Source organism: Podarcis filfolensis, assembly GCF_964270895.1.
Source record: "Podarcis filfolensis genome assembly, chromosome: 1".
Taxonomy (NCBI): domain Eukaryota; kingdom Metazoa; phylum Chordata; class Lepidosauria; order Squamata; family Lacertidae; genus Podarcis; species Podarcis filfolensis.
The window spans coordinates 70,598,457-70,616,366 of record NC_139604.1 but is presented as its reverse complement, the minus strand read 5'-3'; the positions used below and the strand labels follow the sequence as shown (position 1 = coordinate 70,616,366).

Here is a 17,910-nt window from a genome sequence, read left to right as displayed (position 1 = left end):
GATAGGCCCTTTTGCCTGATCAACGCAGATCTGCTCTTGTGTTCTTGAACAGTGGTGCCTTGTTCATTAACACAGCTTTTGACCACTTCTGTTTACTTCCAAAGAGCTTTTGTGGAGTGTCTCACAAGCACCATCCAATTGAACAGAAGCTTTAGAGAAGCAGTGCTTGTTGGAATACAAACACAAAAAAAGAGTCTCAATTGGACCTGACAAAGTAATTATTCAAATGATTACATGTGTGAAAGTGCTGGAGGAATTGCATTGCTAAAAGTGGGCTAAAGCAAACTTGTGTGACGTTTATGATGGCAGTAAAAATACCCTTGCATTTCTCTACAAAATCATAAAACAAATAAGTAAATACTTGTGGGGTTTTTTAGTAGTGTGTCGTGAAAAGATGGTGACACCTAATGGTTTGTAGGGGCAATTGCAGGTAGCTGGTTTGGATTTTCTATCTTCAGTTTTTTCCAAAAGACTGAACTTATCTTTGGCATATCCACCCTGAGATTACTATAATTATTGAGTGATTATGATAGGTAAACAAAAATAAAGAGTAATGTTGAGTTGCAGCAGGGGTGGGGGGGCAGGGGGCAGATCTAAAAATAGGGGTGCCGAATTACAGAAGTTAAATAAAAAGTTCCTTCAGCAAGTTACTCATGTTTTGAATAACATTTCTGGAAAACTTTTTGAAACTTAGTAGCTTTGTTTTGGAGTTTGCCCAATTTGTTCCATTTTCAGGTCATCATTTGGTTTTGTATGTTTTCAGTGTGCTGTTTTAACAGGTCATAACTGCACTGGGCAGCATTCAATTATGTCTGTTGGTGAGTGGAATTGATTAAAACGCTCTAAGGATTGGTCAGATAGGATAATTTTGGCCTTACTTCCCATCCCCTGTGAATGTTACCAGTATTGTATCTTGCATGTAAAGAACTTATAAGTAACTGGTTCCTCCTAAATTGCTTTTTCGGGTTTTTCTTATTTTCTTTTAGGTACCAAAGCAGCTGCGGAATATACAAATGGTGTCTATGATATGGTGTCACCTGCTCAGTCAGTGTATTTCGGCACACTACAGATCCTTCATCTTCTGGAAGACTTGAAGCTGGCATTAGAAATGGTCAAGGATCCACAAGAGAGAGAAGCTTTGCGGAATCAGATACCAGGGACTACAGCAGCATGCATACACGCCTGGCTGGAAGAAAATCTGGTAAGGAGAAACTCAATGTGTTTCCATATTATATTGAGAGACTAAAGACTCATGCATTGAAATAAGCAGCCAGCTAACCAGCAGGTAGGAGTTCCTTTGTACAGGTGCTACTGGCCTTTAGGAGAGATCATAGTGCATTGGTTTTCCTAGGTTCAAACCATGATAGCTCTAGTTGAAGAATTCCAGTTTGCAGGGCTTATTTATAAAAAAAAGATTATGCCACAATATAATAAGGAACTTTTAGGAGTTTACTTAAAAATACAACAGTCAATAAGATTTCCCAAAAAGGAAAACACAATTTTATATTGCACATAAAAGTGATTAGTGTACAAAACAGAGGATTAAACATTAAGAGTCCATGGGTGGAATTCAACAGTGAGCTAATGCAAATGTTCTGTCAGCACATTTCTGCTTGCCAAATAGAACAAGGTCCTCTCCCCCATGTGCACATATGTAAAGTTGAATGTTGCGCTAAGAATCCTAGCAGCAACATTTTACAACAGCTGTGCTGCCAAACCAGGGACAAGAGTAACCCCACCTATATCCCCATACAGTAGTCTTAATTGTGAGGTTACCTATGTAATTGTGAGGTTACTGTGGCAAGGCTATCCCTGTCAAGGTGTGGGCATAGGTGTGCACCAGCTGGTTGGCAGTGGGCACTGTGAACCACTGAAATCACCTGAGCCTTTAGTGTCAGCAATGAATCTAGGAGCACCTCCAAAACTATTCATGTGCTCTTTCAGATAGATTGCAACGCCATCCAGAGCTGGTATATAAACCAAAGTCCTAGATCAACCATCCGTAAGGTCAGAATTCCACTGCAGTTATTAGCCCCCATCCAGCCCATAACTTCATCCAGGTACCAGTTTAGGACATACATGGCCTCTGCTTATTTAATGTTGCAGAGAGATCATCAGCATCCTAGTGGCACCTTGCTCTGAGCCTCCTTATCATCATCATCATCATCATCATCATCATCATCATCATCCCCAGTGGGCTTTGCATAACATTGAGGACAAAATCATTCCTGCGGACAAACTGCCATGGACCTGACTTATACAGTGGAACCTCGGGTTAAGAACTTAATTCTTTTTGGAGGTCCATTCTTAACCTGAAACTGTTCTTAACCTGAGATACCACTTTAGCTAATGGGGCCTCCCGCTGCTGCCACACCGCCGGAGAACGATTTCTGTTCTCACCCTGAAGCAAAGTTCTTAACCCGAGGTACTATTTCTGAGTTAGCAGAGCCTGTAACCTGAAGTGTCTGTAACCTGAGGTACCACTGTAATAGTCTCTGGATCAGGCCCCATAAGTAGGAGTGAAACAGTAGGAGTGGTCCGTGGAGATCGTCCAGGAGGAAGTCAAAACTTCCTGGCAGGAGTAGACATGGTATCAGCAGATGGTGAGTTATGGGCTCAAAGAACACTGCTCACGCACTTTGTGACTTCAGAAGTAGAGGAAGCACCTGATTTCAGGATGATATAAGGAGTGTGACACTTCCACTTGCCCACAGATTATTTCCCAACAGCTCCTTTTCCTCCAAGCCAGGCTTTCTTCCTGTGTCTGAAGATAGATGAAGGAAGAAGAGTGTTCAAAGGAAGGCTAAGGGGAAATGAGTTGTGGGTATGGTGAGATTTCTGCATTTGCCACCTGTCCCTTTTACTGACAGCCCCCCCCTTTCTGTGTGATTGTGCTATAGGTGGGTCTGACATTAACAGACAGATCTGCTTCTATCACAGCTAGCATAGTGTAGCTCAAAGACATTCGGGAATTGTTGCCACTCAGAGTAGGCAACATAGGATTGGATGGACTGATAAAACATAAGGTAGCACTGCGACATTGACCAATGGCAGGTTTGCAAAATATGGGTATGGAGTCAGCCAATTCTGAACATGATGGTTGATAGTGACATAGCACCAACAGCAAACTGTGCAAAAGCAGTTTTGTGAATTTGGCCTCCGACCTAGTTTGGGAAAGAGTTCCTAGAATGCCAGGGAGACTTTGTCTTGCAGGTTAATGTGTCCTGTCGCTTTGGAACAAGTTAATGTGTACTAGGACTATGGAACACTTTCAGGTTGTTTGTTAGCAAAGTGACCTGGCTTCAGATTGCATGCCTCCAAGGTATTGTATCACAATTAGCAACATAGCACTGGAAACTGGAGACTGATGCAGATTTCTAAACATTTCACTTTGAATGGGCTGTCTGTCTCATCAAGTTGGCTCTTACCGTTCAGGGTTTTGCCATCTAAAATAGGACAGTTTGTCTAAAGAAGCTAGATGGCTATACATGGAAGGTCCACCCCATAGTGGGAATTTGAAAATTTGCCATATGGTGCAAGTCTATCAGTGCATGTACTATGTTTTTAAAAATAGTTGTTTATATTAGATAGCCTTGAAGCATAAATCTTAAATTTTTTCAGTGTTTCCTCTGTAGTAGTCTTATTATTAATTACAGACGTAAAGGTAGGAAACAGGTATTTTATTTGACAGCAGATTTTTTTTGTAATAATCTTACAAGTAAATGAATGCATACGCTGCTAGGAGCTTCCTGTACAGGAAATTGCCCAATATTGAGAAACCACAACACTTCTTTTTCTCTCTCTGCTTAATTAATATATGTCAAGTCATGCTAGTTTTGGCTCTCGGTTGTTAAGCATGATTGACTTCATGCACAATTGGCTTCACTATTTTTCATTCTGTGCTAATATTCATTCTATGCTAACGTCTGCTTAACTCCTTGTGAAGGGTGCTCTGGTTGACAAATACCAGGGTTAACATTATTTGATACAGTTTGCCCCCAAATGGAAAATTAATCAGCAGAACGCTACCTTTAAAACTCTAAATATTTCTACATAAACCTTTGCTGAGATTACCTTTATCGTCATATATATGCAATATGACAGAGTTATCTTTTGGGTGTTAATAAAACGGATTTCTGTACAGTACTTTAAGGTATCTCCAAATACGTTTCCCAGATGTTTCCTATCAATCAAGGTTCTGGTTAGTTTCCTGCATCCACTTCTACAGCTTGAAAAACAAACAAACTTGGAATTCAGTATTCGTGGTTAAGAAGTTTTCCTTCCCAGCTCTTTTTATACATTCATCCAACCGCTACATGTTTAGGGGGAGAATTGAAATAGCACCTTTCCATCTGTACCTTTCATCTGTAGGTTATTAGTTCAAATGTGGTGACAAGCTAGCAGTCTGAAAACCACTGCAATCTGTTTAGTTAGCAAGCGATCTGGAGGTCAAGGTTTCCAGTTGCATTCTTAGTGTTGCATTACAGTTCTTTAAAACTCAAACAGCCTAACTGGCATCCATTGTTCATCTGAATTAGAAATATTACGTACTTAACTTTGTATCTTTAGCAAATATATAATTCTATCCCATTAATGATTGTGTCTGTGGTGAAAGGTGGGCAATACAACAGCTTCCTGACTGTGGCACTGCTATTGATTACTCATTCAATGCCCTCAGTTTCTCCTTTTGAGTTCAGTGATCGTAAACTGATACTTCCTGATTAGGCCATGTAATCTTTCTACAGTAAATGTGTGCTTCTCATCTGACACAAATCCCTTCAAAGCCAATGTGAAGGTGTGCTTTGATGAAAGCAGCAATTCAAGAGAGACTCCACTTCAAGCTTTAGTCCACTTTAAGGTTTTGCACTACCTGTGTTGTCATCCTTTGTTGTTGTTCTAAGTCAAGTTATTGTTGCCAGAACGTCTGCTTTGCAAGTAAAATTTCCCTTGTGCGGCTCCGTTTTTGTCAGGCTTAAGAACAAACATTCAGGTACCCATTTCATTCAATCATTTTTCTTCTCACAGAACACAACCCCTCTCCCTTTTTTCTCCATCGGAAAGCAGTTGTGTATGTTTTGGAGTTGGTCCAAATCCTGATGTTCCCAGAGTCCCTGTGATCTGTTGAAAAAATTGTAATACACATATGAAGTGCCCTTAGGAAAGAAACATGCCTCCTTAGATCTTTACATACAATAAAGTCCAATTCATTGGCTTTGGAGAAAGCAATCTTTGTCTTACTTGATACATCCCTTTCAGTAAAAGAATGTCAGTAATGAAAATATGAGTGTTCAGTTTGTTGTCCTTCTTCTTGCAAGTGCTGGAATTGAGCTATTGAATCTAGAGTTAATACGCTGTGCAAATAAGCCTGGTTTGGGAGGAAAGTACAACTTGCTTCTAACCACATTGCCCAGCCCACCACAGATTGGCACTTCTACCAAAAGCGGAAAATGGCTTGCCTGCTTAAATTACAGGCCAGTCCATATTGTCAAAGGCAGTTTTGGCCTCTGAGCCTTTTTTTTTAAGGCGGGCTGGATGTAGGGTTGTCTCCTGACTAACCTTTTCATGGAGAGAAGACCTCCTTCCATTTGTGGACAGTACTGCTATCCAGCAGAGGCTTCCCCTGGCGAAAGGATCCAGTGGAATCCCAATCCCCCTTTCTCCTGCAGCCTCCAGTACAAGGTCCCAACACTCCAAAGCAGATTTTCAGGAGCCACAGGAAGTTGCAGGGAGAAGGAAGAATGGACAAAAGTCCCCTCTTTTCCCTGACAATGACAGTATCCCAAGAACAAAGTTACACACAGGGGATTTTGAATTTCAGGAGTCTAGCCTAAAGCTTTGCCAAATCAATTTGTCCAGTTACCAGGCTTTTGAGTTTAAGTAGGTTAGGCATTTCAGGGGTCTCTTGAACATCTGTAGTTCAGATGTTACTGAACTACAACTCCCATCACACCTGCCTGGGGCTGACAACCACCTTCAATGGGTCACAAATTCCCCTATCCCTATTTTTAATGATGTTCGTATTCATTAACTTATTGCAAGCTGCTTTGTGAAGGCTTGTATTAAGATGGGATGTGTAAGTAAATAAACATGTAAGTAAATACATGTCAGTAAATAAACAATGCAGAGAGGTGCTGGATCTTCCAAAAAATAAAATAAAAGATCTAGAATTAAAAACCTGTTGTGGACATAATCTTGTTGGTGTGGTTTCTGTTTGATGGAATGAGGGGAAAATGTGTTTCTTTTACAAAATACGGAGGACTGGATGCACAGCATTTATTTCAAACAGCAATCTGGGTAACTGTACCAAATAGTTTTCCTTCCAAACAAGAGTAGAACGTTGACAGTATCTGTTTATGCAACACTTTGAGCTATATTATAATGTTGTATGGCATCAAAGTATTAAGTAATTGTATCCATATGTATTCATATGTGAAAACACTGTCGGTGTGTCTGTTTCTGTGTGTGTGCTCACTAAATAACACTTATCTCTGGGAATACTTTAGGCTTCTAAACAACCGAACACAAACTGAAATAATTATTGCTTACTTGCTGATATTGGATACAATGACATAATTATTTGCTAAATACTTTAGCAGTGAGGGATCACAAAGTGGGTAGTAATCTTAACATTAAAAATTATACACTAAACCATTCTTGGCATGGTCTGCTGAACTATACACTAGTGGAAACTTTTGGGGGAAAGTTGTATTTCTAAGGTTTGATGGCTCATAACAGCAGTCCTTTTTAGAATAACACCACAAAATAATACCATAAAATTATATACCATTAGAAAGATAATTTAATACAGAATATGATGCAACAAACTGTGCCGAAGTATCTTTATTCTATCAAATGTTATAGCCTAATAACTCAAAAAAGAAAGCGTAGCTGCCTTATGTAAGAAGTGGATTTCCATCACTGAAAACTGACCTTAGAACAAAGAGGGTGAAAAGTGTTGACTGGTTATCTAGAAAGCGATGTAACAGCTAACCTGAATCCAGAAAATTTGTGAATCTAATTAAAGAAGCAACCAAGGAATAAAGCACAATTGACAGATGCAAAATCCTTGGTTCACTCCTTGGGACACCATTGTAGGGCTGTAATTGCGGCAAAAGATATCCATACAAAATACTAACAGAAATTATGAGAAGCTGTGCAATACTCTTTATCGTGGTATTCTGTGTATAACTTCTTTATTTGGCTATAACTTTTGATAAAATAAAGATAATTAAACAGTTTGTTGCATTATATCCTGTATTAAATTATATTTCTAGTGATATTTAATTTCATAGTATTATTCTAAATAAGAGATGTTATTAGCCATCAAACTTCAAAAATACAAATTTTCCTAAAGGTTTCCACAATTTTGGCCATTAGCGTTTATACTTCATTACTATTCCTCCACCTGACTTTACATTTCTCAATGTTGACTTTTCGGTCTTAATGAAGGATTTACAGCTACGACTGCTACTCTGAAAATGTATTTAAATGTGCACTATGAATACTTCTGCAACTTTGAGGGGAGTGGGAGATTTGGTATTGGTGTTTATTTTGTAAGTTTTTTTAAAATGATGAGGATACAGAGCTCTAGTTCTAACGGCACTGAAGAATGGAAAAAATCCTTCATAAATATCTTACTACTAAATAAATGACAATAGTTTTTGACTTTCCTTGCAGTTAAGGATTTGCTTTGGAGCAAATCACTGAATCACCTTGAAGCATCAATTGCCTGATCTTGGTATTGACATAATATGATACATGGCTTTAATTTTGCAAATGTTGATGCTGCATTCTTTAAGGCAGCATTGATAAAATACTTTAAAACTCCTCTGGAAAGTATAGCTAAGAAGAAAGATTTGGATCAGAATTATGTTTGCATAAGAAGATGTAATAGAATATCCTCTCACCCCCAATTCCAGTGTGACCTTTAGTTTGAATACTTTATTTTTTTTATAAAAAAAAAAAGACGCAAAAAGCCATTCCTGGAAGTATTTTGAATGCTGAAGTGAGCTATGTAATTATATACTAATCTTACTGTCGATGCCAAAAATATAATGCATAGTTAAACTGGCCAATATACCAACCTATAATTTGGGCAGGAATCTTGCATTTCTAGTGTTTCTGAACAAAAATGCATAAAAGTACAGATTATTATTTAGGGCCCAATTATTAAGAAAGTGGTGTCTCTCTACTTATTTCCCTTGCTTCTCTTTCTTCTACAATTACTTGTAAATAGAAGGGGAAGTGTGTTATGGGAAGTGGTCTGAGCTGCAGAAACTTTTGGAGACAGTGATGATTGGAGCACAAGGCCTCAGATTGACTTGGAAAAATTATTTCGAGTTCCTCCATTTTGTGGGGGAAATGTCCAAGTTAATCTGTGAAGAGTTTGCTCATTTCTACTCTGCTTTGGCTTCCAATGTGCTCAGTGATATCAACATACGTTTCAATCAGATTTAGTGATATAACAGTGAGCAAGTTTGCACATAAGGCTAGCCAAACCTTTGCTAAGGGTGAGTTCATGGGGTTCCCAAAGAAGAGATTGTTGTCATTACACACCTGCTGCTTGGCTTAGTGTGTTGTCCAAACCTGGGCTCATGATTTGTCTCCCTCCAGATGAACCATGAGCTGCATTCAAGTGTTCTTTGTTTCACAGCTCATGGTTTGTCTAGAGAAAGCACAAGCCCTGGTTTGGACAACATGCTAAGTCAAACCATGGCTTAGCTTGCAACAGTGCAGCAGCAGGACAGCAGCTGCAAGGAGACCCACATGTTAAGCCATGATTTGACTGGGCACTACATGCAAACCAGTTCATTGTCTTGCATTCAAATGTTTCTAGTATGAAAATTACCAAGGGAAAAAATAGTGCTGAAGTTGTACTCTTGTACAGCAGTGCACTGGCACAAAAATACAATCTTTGGGGCATTTTTTAAAAAAATGTATAGAAACTCGCATCCTGAAATATTTTTTTCATGCTGGAAATATTTTTAGCCCTATAATCATAACCAATGGACGCATTTTTAACTTCAGGTGAAATTTGTAACTGAAAAGTAGCACATGTTTTTTTAGTGATGTGGATTTCGTTTATTCTATATATAAAAAAGTAATATCTTGGTATTTCTGGTTACTGCAGTCCTGACTTTCTGACCTAAATAAATAGTAGAGATCCTCAAATTGTGGCCTGAGCACCATGACTTATCCTTGCCTATAGCCAGAGGCAGGTACTATTTACTGCTACAGCTTCTGAGAAGACAGAGTGTGTATTGAGAGTAGTGGTGTTCAGTGACACACACATAGATATCCCAAAATCTACTGCACCTGCTAGAGGAACTCTGTTTTTCATTCAGGATATGCAACCTGAGTCTGGTTTAATCATGCAGGCTTGGAAAGGGAAAAAAGGAAGACAGGACAAAATAAGCTGTAATAGGGCTTGCAATTAAAACATCACATGCGTTTAAATATGTTCTCGTTTACAAGTAGTGAAACATGAGCACTGTATTTCTAGTTTGGTAGTGTTTTATGCAGATCTCTGATAGTGGTTTTTCATTGTTCTGCACCCAGAGCTGCTTAAAGAAAGAGTGTGGGGGGGGGTGTGATAAAAATGTAAGAAAATGCTTATTTGTACATTACGTTTTTCTTTTTTTAAAGATATTGGGAAGGTATTATGTAGCTACCTAAGTTTACTAGTGTCCTTGGTTGTTTCCCACTCATGCTGTAATTAGAAAATCCCTGTAATGAGTGTGGAGACTAGACAACTTAGATCATGTATTAAAAAATTGTGAATCTGTGATTTCCCACCTTTCTCAGGGGACTTGAAGAGGCATACATAAAGTTTGCCGTGGGAAACATACCTGTTCAACTTTCAAGGTGGATTCACGGGTCACAGTTTCTAGGCTCACCTTGTCACATTACTGGACAGTGGTACCTCGGGTTACGAACTTAATTCATTCCAGAAGTCCGTTCTTAACCTGGCGCGCATTCCCTACATAGGCCTCCCGCGGCCCTGGAAGCGGATTGCGTTCGTATCCCAGGGCAAAGTTTGCAATCTGGAACACCTACTTCTGGGTTTGTGGAGTTCATAACCCGAAGCATTCGTAAGCAGGTCTGTTCGTAACCCGAGGTACCACTGTAAACTTGAATGCTTGACATGGAATCTGGATCCAGAGTATATGGGGGAATGCTTCATTCCCTGTAAGCTCCCACCCCCCTGCTTTTTCATTTAATCAACTAAAGCTCTCCTTAAAGGCAAGGGAAGCTATAGCAGAATGTTGCTTTCTGTGGGAGTGCACATTCTGTAGAACTTGTTTTTTCTACAGAGAGATTTATCTGGCTAACTTTCTTCAGGTTTTTAAAGGGACAGTACAGACTTCTTTATTCCACAAAGTATTTGCATATGTTTAACGTGCTGGATTTTATTTGACTGTATTTGGCTTTCTTCTGATGTGACCTTGTTTGCAAAAATGTCAATGAAATATTAGCACTGGAGCAAAGTTGGTAGGTGGCTTTAATGCAATGACTGCTTTTATATTTATAGTGGGAGCTATTTTAGGATAGAGTGGTGGTATATAAATTTTAAAAGTCATGGCAACAAACGAAGAACAAAAAGGAAGTGATGAAAATGTCTAAAATGCTTTGAAGGAGCTCATCAGTGTGTGTACTTAGGAAAAAGAAGCAGATCTTGTTCCACTGGTTTTGTAAACTCAAGGGTTAACTCTTCCGATTATGTTCCAGGAAGTAATAGTTTGTCTGTACGGTGACGCTTTACTTTTATTTTCTGACATGGAGAGATGGCAAACCGTACACTTCTAAACAAAAAGCGGACTATTAAATCAACGTAGCAAGTGGTCTATTTTCAGCAGAGTTCTGCATTTGTAAGTATATAATGCCAAGTAATAAATGCACTGTGTTTCATAATTGAGAATACATATTCTTTATATCCTGGACAAAATAAAATGAATGGGCCGGAAGGTGGATGGCTTCAATCACTCATGGGCATCTTATTTAGACAACATTCACACCAGTTTGTTAAATAGAGAGGTGGGTGTTTTAAACTTATTTTTTCTTGCATTTACATGGGGCCAAAGCTCAAACCTGACATAAAACTAAGACTCAGGTAGCATGTGACTCAACGGAATGCACTTTATCAACATTCCTAACCGATAAGGCACTGACAGGAGTGCCAGATAAAAGCCTCTGAATTTATAATTTCCTTTTTGGCTCAGAAGAAGGTGCAGGGGGGAAATCAAGGTGCAGTTACATGAAATCTGGAAGGAGTTGCTGAACCAGAAATAGGTATGTTAGATATTTTAAAACACTCCTTTTTGACAAGCGCTGCTAGTGTTCACGTGTTTAGGCTAGCAAACAGGATGGTGTAGCTCTCCCTTATTACTTATTGCCTATTTTCAGGGAGGGGACCTGGTTCTGGGCAGGGACAGCTGGGCTTGAGTGGTGTGCTTCAGTGTGGTAGGGTAATGGGGGAAGTGCTAAGGCAATCAAACAAAACTCTTTTGTAACCAGTGCTTTCAAAGCTGTGTTTCTGTACATGCAGCACATATGAAGTACAGTCAGCTTAACTAAAGACCTAGGAGATTTTAACCGAACATATACATGTTGTAAAGCTTAGCTGATGAAGTAACTAGTCAAGAATCTAAGTTCTCTTAAAAAATAAATAAATTACCATCTTCTAATAGTGTGGTCTTGGTGGTCCTACTCATGTATCACCAGTCTGTCCAAAAACACAGATTCCAGTGCTTTTAATTTTTAGGACATGTTCAGATTCTTCCTTTTGCCTCCCATTTCCACTGAAAATTATGCCCAGGGAGAGAGTAGCAGTTGGCTTTGGGCTTACGTAATCTCTCCCTGCCCCTGCCCCAGGCTCCTCACCCTGGGAGAAACAAACATTTTTTTTTCCTGTGTTTATTAGATCATGGGATCTCCTTGGCTCTCTCAGGTATATAACCCACAAGTGAAGAAGTGGGAGAGGTATAGAAGTGTTTGTAGATCTGAAGCCTGTTCTCAGTCTGCCCAATGGTGCTGCTGGTGGTGGGTATATTGCCTATGGAGAGCCCTAGTTTTTAAGTTGAGACGCATGCTGACTAGGCTGCTCAGGTGTCTTTACAGCAGGCGTTCCTCTCGTCATAAATGGTGGTATGATGTGTGGGTGGTAAGAGAACGCTGTTGTGGCAATCTGCCAGAACTTGCTGTCCTCGAGGCTTGAAACTCATTGAAATGTCTGTGGGATGTCTAATTTGTTGAAATAGAAACCAGTATGGGTGGTCTTGGGGAGATTGTTTTAAGTGACCTATGTAGGTTTTCACTGGGGGCGTATGTTTGTATATGCTGTCATAGTACGTTACTGCATACCAACATGCCTGAAATATACCCACACTTAAGTTTTTCACCCCCATCTTTTGATATATTATGTAGATTTAGAAGTAGGTAAGACAGCAGTTCTGTCTTTCTGTGTCAGAGGTTTTAAAAATGCCACCAGCCATGATTCTGATTAGGCCCCGGTGTTGCTGCTTCTATTATGCAAAGTAGAAAAAATGACCCTGCATTAAACTATGTATTGAATATAATACTTGGTTTGGCCCATAGTGAGATTTGGATGAGGAAGCTACAGTAGTTGGAAACTGCTTGGGGAGATAGAATTCCATGCCAGATCAAGTAACCCACGGCTTGGACAAGCTGGAAGCTGTCTTTCACATCTTGTTCTTCCTGTGGGGTACTATTTTGGGGTAGCTATTTTTGAGCCATTCTTAATGACTTCAGTAGTACAATCCTGATATTGTTGTGAAGATGCTTGACTGTTCCCAGTGCCTAGCATTGCTGTAATTCCAAGAGTACCTTTTTGTCATGGTTAAGTGATCAGATGGAAAAGCTCGTGCCATTCTGTTGCTGTTGCATACCCTCTGGGGTTTGCTTCCTGTTTGGGTACTTCTGTTTCAAGGTGTGCATTTCCCCCATTTGTGGATGCTGCACAGAGCAAGGCACTGAGATGGAGATTGCTTCTAGCTCCCACCCCATTTTGTCAAGTGGCCTTTGGCCATTGTGAAAGATGGTAACACAAACTGGTAACAGTGGCTCTTGGAAATTCGTTGTTTGCTTAAGAAAAGGCATGTGCGCACAGGTATATAAATAAACTGTGCACATGCCCAGAACAGAAAAATGGGGAGGAGTGGTGGGTGGGGGAAGAATGACTGAGGATAGAGGCAGAAAATCACCACAGAGATACTTTCTGTCAACCCCCGCCCACTGGTGTGCTCTGAATATCCATGGCTGAAAACAGGAATGTGTGGGACCTGATCTGCCCCTCCCTCCAAAACCCCCAGATCTTTGTGACTTCCTGTCTTGAAGAAGCACCCCTAGACATCTCCCTAAGAAAAAGGGGGCCTAGCAGCTGGCACTTTTTGCTGTGGCAGATGGGAGTTTCTTTCCATGATCAACAAGTTACCCATAGTAAGCATGTCTAGTCTAGGTGGGTTACTTCATGTAGACGTTTCTTTGGGGGATTCTGTTAAGAAAGGCCGATAGCTCAGTGGGACAGCTCATGCTTTGGGAGTGACAAGTGATAAAATCCCCACCTTCTCCAGGTATGACTGGAAAAGATTCCTCTCTGAAGCCATGGAGAGGTGCTGCCAGTCAGTGTGGGGCAGTACTGAGCTGGATGGACCAGTAGTCTGACATTGCATGATATATTTTCCAAAAGAATAAACACAGTCTGCCTGCTTTAAAGATACTTGGGAATGTTCTTGAGCTTTATTGGAAAATAGCACAACGGGCACACATTTTGGGGGGTGGGTGGGGAGGTGCAGCTAAGTGCTTGTTAGGCATGCAGTATGTTCACTTGCCATTTCCCCCTCTCAAGTATTACATGCAATGTATCTGAACGAGTCAAGAGCCAAAGCTAATGCTGTTGCAGAGAAGAAGAAAGGGGCACAACCAAAATGACAAACGGAAACCCACCTTGTTATGGGGATTCAATGAGGAGGGCTGAACCATGTGAGCTCCTTGGAGAAAAAGGCGGGATATAAATGCAACAAACACACTTTAAGCATTGCTTTGATATGTGCCCTCATGTGACTACAACAATTCCTGAATGCTTCCATCTTCAGCCAGGGAATGTAAACACGTTGAAGGTATTTTTGCAATCTGTTGATGCATTGCCCCCTCTTGGAAATCTGTACAAGGAACGCTTGGCTTTGTGCAGAAGGGGGCTGTCCTAAAATATTTGTGCCTTTGTGAGAATGGAGTAACCAGCAATTCTCAAACGGCAGGGCTTATTTTTAGCTAAGTCTCAGCCTGAAATAAATTGGGAAGCTGAGGAGCGTTCTGATAAACACGAGTAAAACAGAGACAGGAAATAGAGGGTCTTTGGGTAATGAGTTCCAGCCACTCTTGAAACAGAAAGCTAGTGAAGGCATTACTTGAAAATAGTTTCTCTATGACAGCCTAGCAATTTTTAGCTTGTTATTTTACCATTAAAAGGGAACACTCTCACTGCAGTTTTCAACTGCACTACAGAAGCTTCCCTTTCCCCCTCCCTCCCTCTCTCTTTTTTCCCCTCAGACCATCTGGCATTATGCATCTTTTGAAGCCTTTAGAATGATATTACTGCCTGTTGATGACTGATCTCTGCTTAAAAAAACCCAGATGCTCTCTGGGTTGAGGAGGTGGGGAGACGCTGCCTGAAGTTTGTACAGTTGTGTGTGTACATTCAGCAGAAGAGTTTAGAAGGAGCCCAGGGGACAATTTTAAGTCAAATATGTACAGACATCCAGCTTGCTAGAGGTAGAGAAACTCAGTGTGAGTTGGGGAGAGTGCTAGATAGAAAGATTGTGGTGTCTCTCCAGAACAAAGCTCTGAACCCAGGGAATATAATTGCTGAGATGGGCCCGAAGCATGGAGAGTGAGATTGATATTTACAAACACTTCACGTGGCTAAAGAGGGTAAGTGACTCTTCTGCAGTTCTGTGACTTAACAGCTTTGTGGGTAGAGAAAATGGAATACATTAACTTTTTCCACCTCTGTGGGAAATTATGGCTTGTCCCACAGTCTGAAAATGGGACAGGGGTTGAGGAGAGAACCAATATTCCTTTGTCTTTATAAAGAACAGTGGGAGTGTTCTGAGTACTGTTTTAATGTGGTATTAAATGATAACTGTCCAGAGAGGGTTTCAGATCTGATCCTAGTTCACAGCTAATGGTAAAAATGCATGTATGCATTTCATGTTACCAGCTTTTCAGGTAACCCTTTCTTTCTTTGTCTAATGTTTGTGCATATACTATAATTGTGTGCTTTTAAACATGCAAGCTAACATGTGGGTTTTAAATCATTCAATCCCATTGACCACAATAGGTTTGAAATCAGTTTCTCCTAATTCGTCTTGCATTTAGATCACAATGATCATCTTAATTTTGTAGTGACTAATTTAAATCCAGTATTGAGAAGCACCTTAACTATATTTTATCTATAGGGGATGTGGGGTAGCAAGGATAGCATAAGGCAGAATTTCTTCTTCTTCTTGAAGAATTTTTGTTTGTCTCTCTACATAAATGTGCTTAAGGTTGCAGTGAAATACACTTCACAAGGAGTATTCATATCACTACTCAGTTGGAATAATGCTAAGTAGTACTGCAACATTCCTCTTCCAAGTGCCTTTGTGTACTAAGGAAAATAATAGACAGCCTTGGCAAAGTGCAGTATTTATCATTGGCTCTATTAATGACTAAAGTGAAGTTTAAATGAACTGGGATTACATAGTTGAGTTTTTGCACTGAGGAAGTTTGTTTCACTATGCAATATTATGAATGTCTACTTATAAGCAAAGCTCATTGAACTTAATGGTCCTTACTCCCAGCTAAGTGGATACAGGATAGCAGCCTCAGGTCTGCCATTCTGGAGACTCAAAAGGACAAGAAATGGCAGTTAATATTTTAAAGGATATGCATCTGAGTGATAAAATAATGCAAATTTTATTATTTGTGTAGGAAGTCTGATTTTAGCTCCAAAAGTAAATGGTTAGATTACGTATTTAGCATCATATATTTTCAAAGCTAAGTGGTGAAGTCCATAGTAAATAGGACATACAGCATTTGCACTAAATTGATCTTAATATTGGTTCTCTTCAGCTAAACAAATTTTCAGAAAGCTGGACTATGGTTGCAAACTAAGCTCTGGTTTCCTGTGGCAGAAAAGGACATTGACACTGTGCAACATTCTTGTGGGAGAACTCATTCTCAAGATTGTGGGCGTAATTGGGATTATATCCAAACACAGTTTGCTAAATATGTGCGCGGTACTCTGTTAAAACAGCCTGTGGAGTCTCTGCTCTTATTCTGAGGAAATGGAAGTGTGATGGAATGTCAGTAGCTTGTGAGTAGCTTCTTTATATGTAGAGGGTTTTAAAAGTGCGGTACACTGATTGCAACATGCCTGTGAATAGTGATTCTTAAAGAATGGTTGTCGGGACAGCGGAGGGATGCAGTAAAGACAGAACTTATGTTGTGGTCCCGTGGGGGATAAAATGAGGAAATGCAGTAAAAGGGCTCCAGGCACTTCTGCATTTCTCCCAGGAATAAACTTGATTCCCATTGTGCTCACACAAGCTCCTTTGATAAGTAATTAAAACATTTGCAGAAAGCTGTGCAGTGAATTCATTCTGATGCCACATGATCCCATTGCGGTTGCATGCTTGGGCACCAACTGCGGTGGTAACCTGATGCTCTTTTGGCTAGTAATAAAAGCACTGCTTCCTCCAATAGATGCTTGGGGAGGGGGGGAGCAGCAAGGGTGAGGAACTGAACTGGGCTCCTGTCAGTTCTCAGTCGCATGTGCCAAACCTGGCTCTAGTTTCACAGGACGGAGGAATGAAACGGGCATAACATCAGTTTTGTTATTGCAAGAGTGCAGAGCCAGGTTTGCTGAATGATTTAGTGGTGAGTTGTAAGGCAGGAAGAAAAGTATGAAGTGGCTAAAATACTCAGTTGATCAAATGATTCAGCTGCCCAAACCTTTGAACCTACTTGCAGAATCTAAGGGCTTATGGTTGCTCTACTTGAACTTGCTTGAAAGTGCCATTCATGATTTCTGTAGCACTCCTATCAAATGTCCATGACAAAACACCCCTTCCTTGTAAGCAATTCCAGCCAAGAAGAGGCTTGTTCAGAGTCCAGTGTCAAGAGATCTTGGGCACTGGTCATGTGGCAGCCTGCGAAAGGGACAAGTAACTGGAGCCAAAACAAACAGCATCCTCTCTTCTTTGATCATAAAGCAAGCAGAGTTGATTTTTTTTCTCTTATCAAAGAGGCTTTGGTGACAAGTAGAGGAGGGATTGGTTATATGTGTACTCTCATTTAAGGGGGTGATGTAAATTGGCCACAAAAAGCACTTCATTACTTTGTTTTAAATTATATATGCATGGATCTCCTTTCCATTAAAGAAATTGTGGCTTCTAGTAAGCAGGATAAGACTGCAGATTTGAATAATAGTAATACTTTTATTAATGTTAAGCCATGGTTTGTTCAGCTAAGTTACAGTTTGTTTCAATATCTGAAGCAGAAAAAGAAGGAAGAATAAACCAGAATCCTTTGAACCAGCATAATTTAAAGCTGATTTTCAAACTCTCAGATTTTCTGTTCTCTCTGAATTGATAGACCATTGGCAAGTCATGGTTCGGGCTCTGATTCCACTTGAAGAGTGTGTCACAACTTTGGAGACAGAAGTAAACGAATGAAGCTGAGTTCTGAGCAGATGATAGACAAGGGTAGAGGAGCTCTAAACAATGATTGGCCTGTGATACGTCAGAGTGCTGCTCCATTCACTTTGTGTAAAGGACTCTTAGCATAACTCCACCACCCCCCCACCCATCATGGAGCTCTTGCATGTACCAGGACATCTAAAATACTGGAAGC

The 17,910-nt window shown here is 40.2% G+C and overlaps 1 protein-coding gene across 19 annotated transcripts in view; it reads left to right on the top strand.

Annotated features, from left to right (window-relative positions):
- PPFIBP2 (PPFIA binding protein 2) overlaps positions 1-17,910 on the top strand; it is a 107,317-nt gene that overhangs the window by 32,798 nt on the left and 56,609 nt on the right. For 11 of the 19 annotated variants that reach the window (XM_083598023.1, XM_083598017.1, XM_083598028.1 and 8 more), the window contains exon 3: positions 987-1,201. In XM_083598023.1, coding sequence (XP_083454149.1) covers positions 987-1,201 — 215 coding nt within the window. Of the gene's footprint in view, positions 1-986; positions 1,202-10,745; positions 10,869-11,169; positions 11,290-14,188; positions 14,947-17,910 lie in introns of those variants that run through there. The other 8 variants (XM_083598011.1, XM_083598010.1, XM_083598009.1 and 5 more) reach the window with 5 other exon arrangements.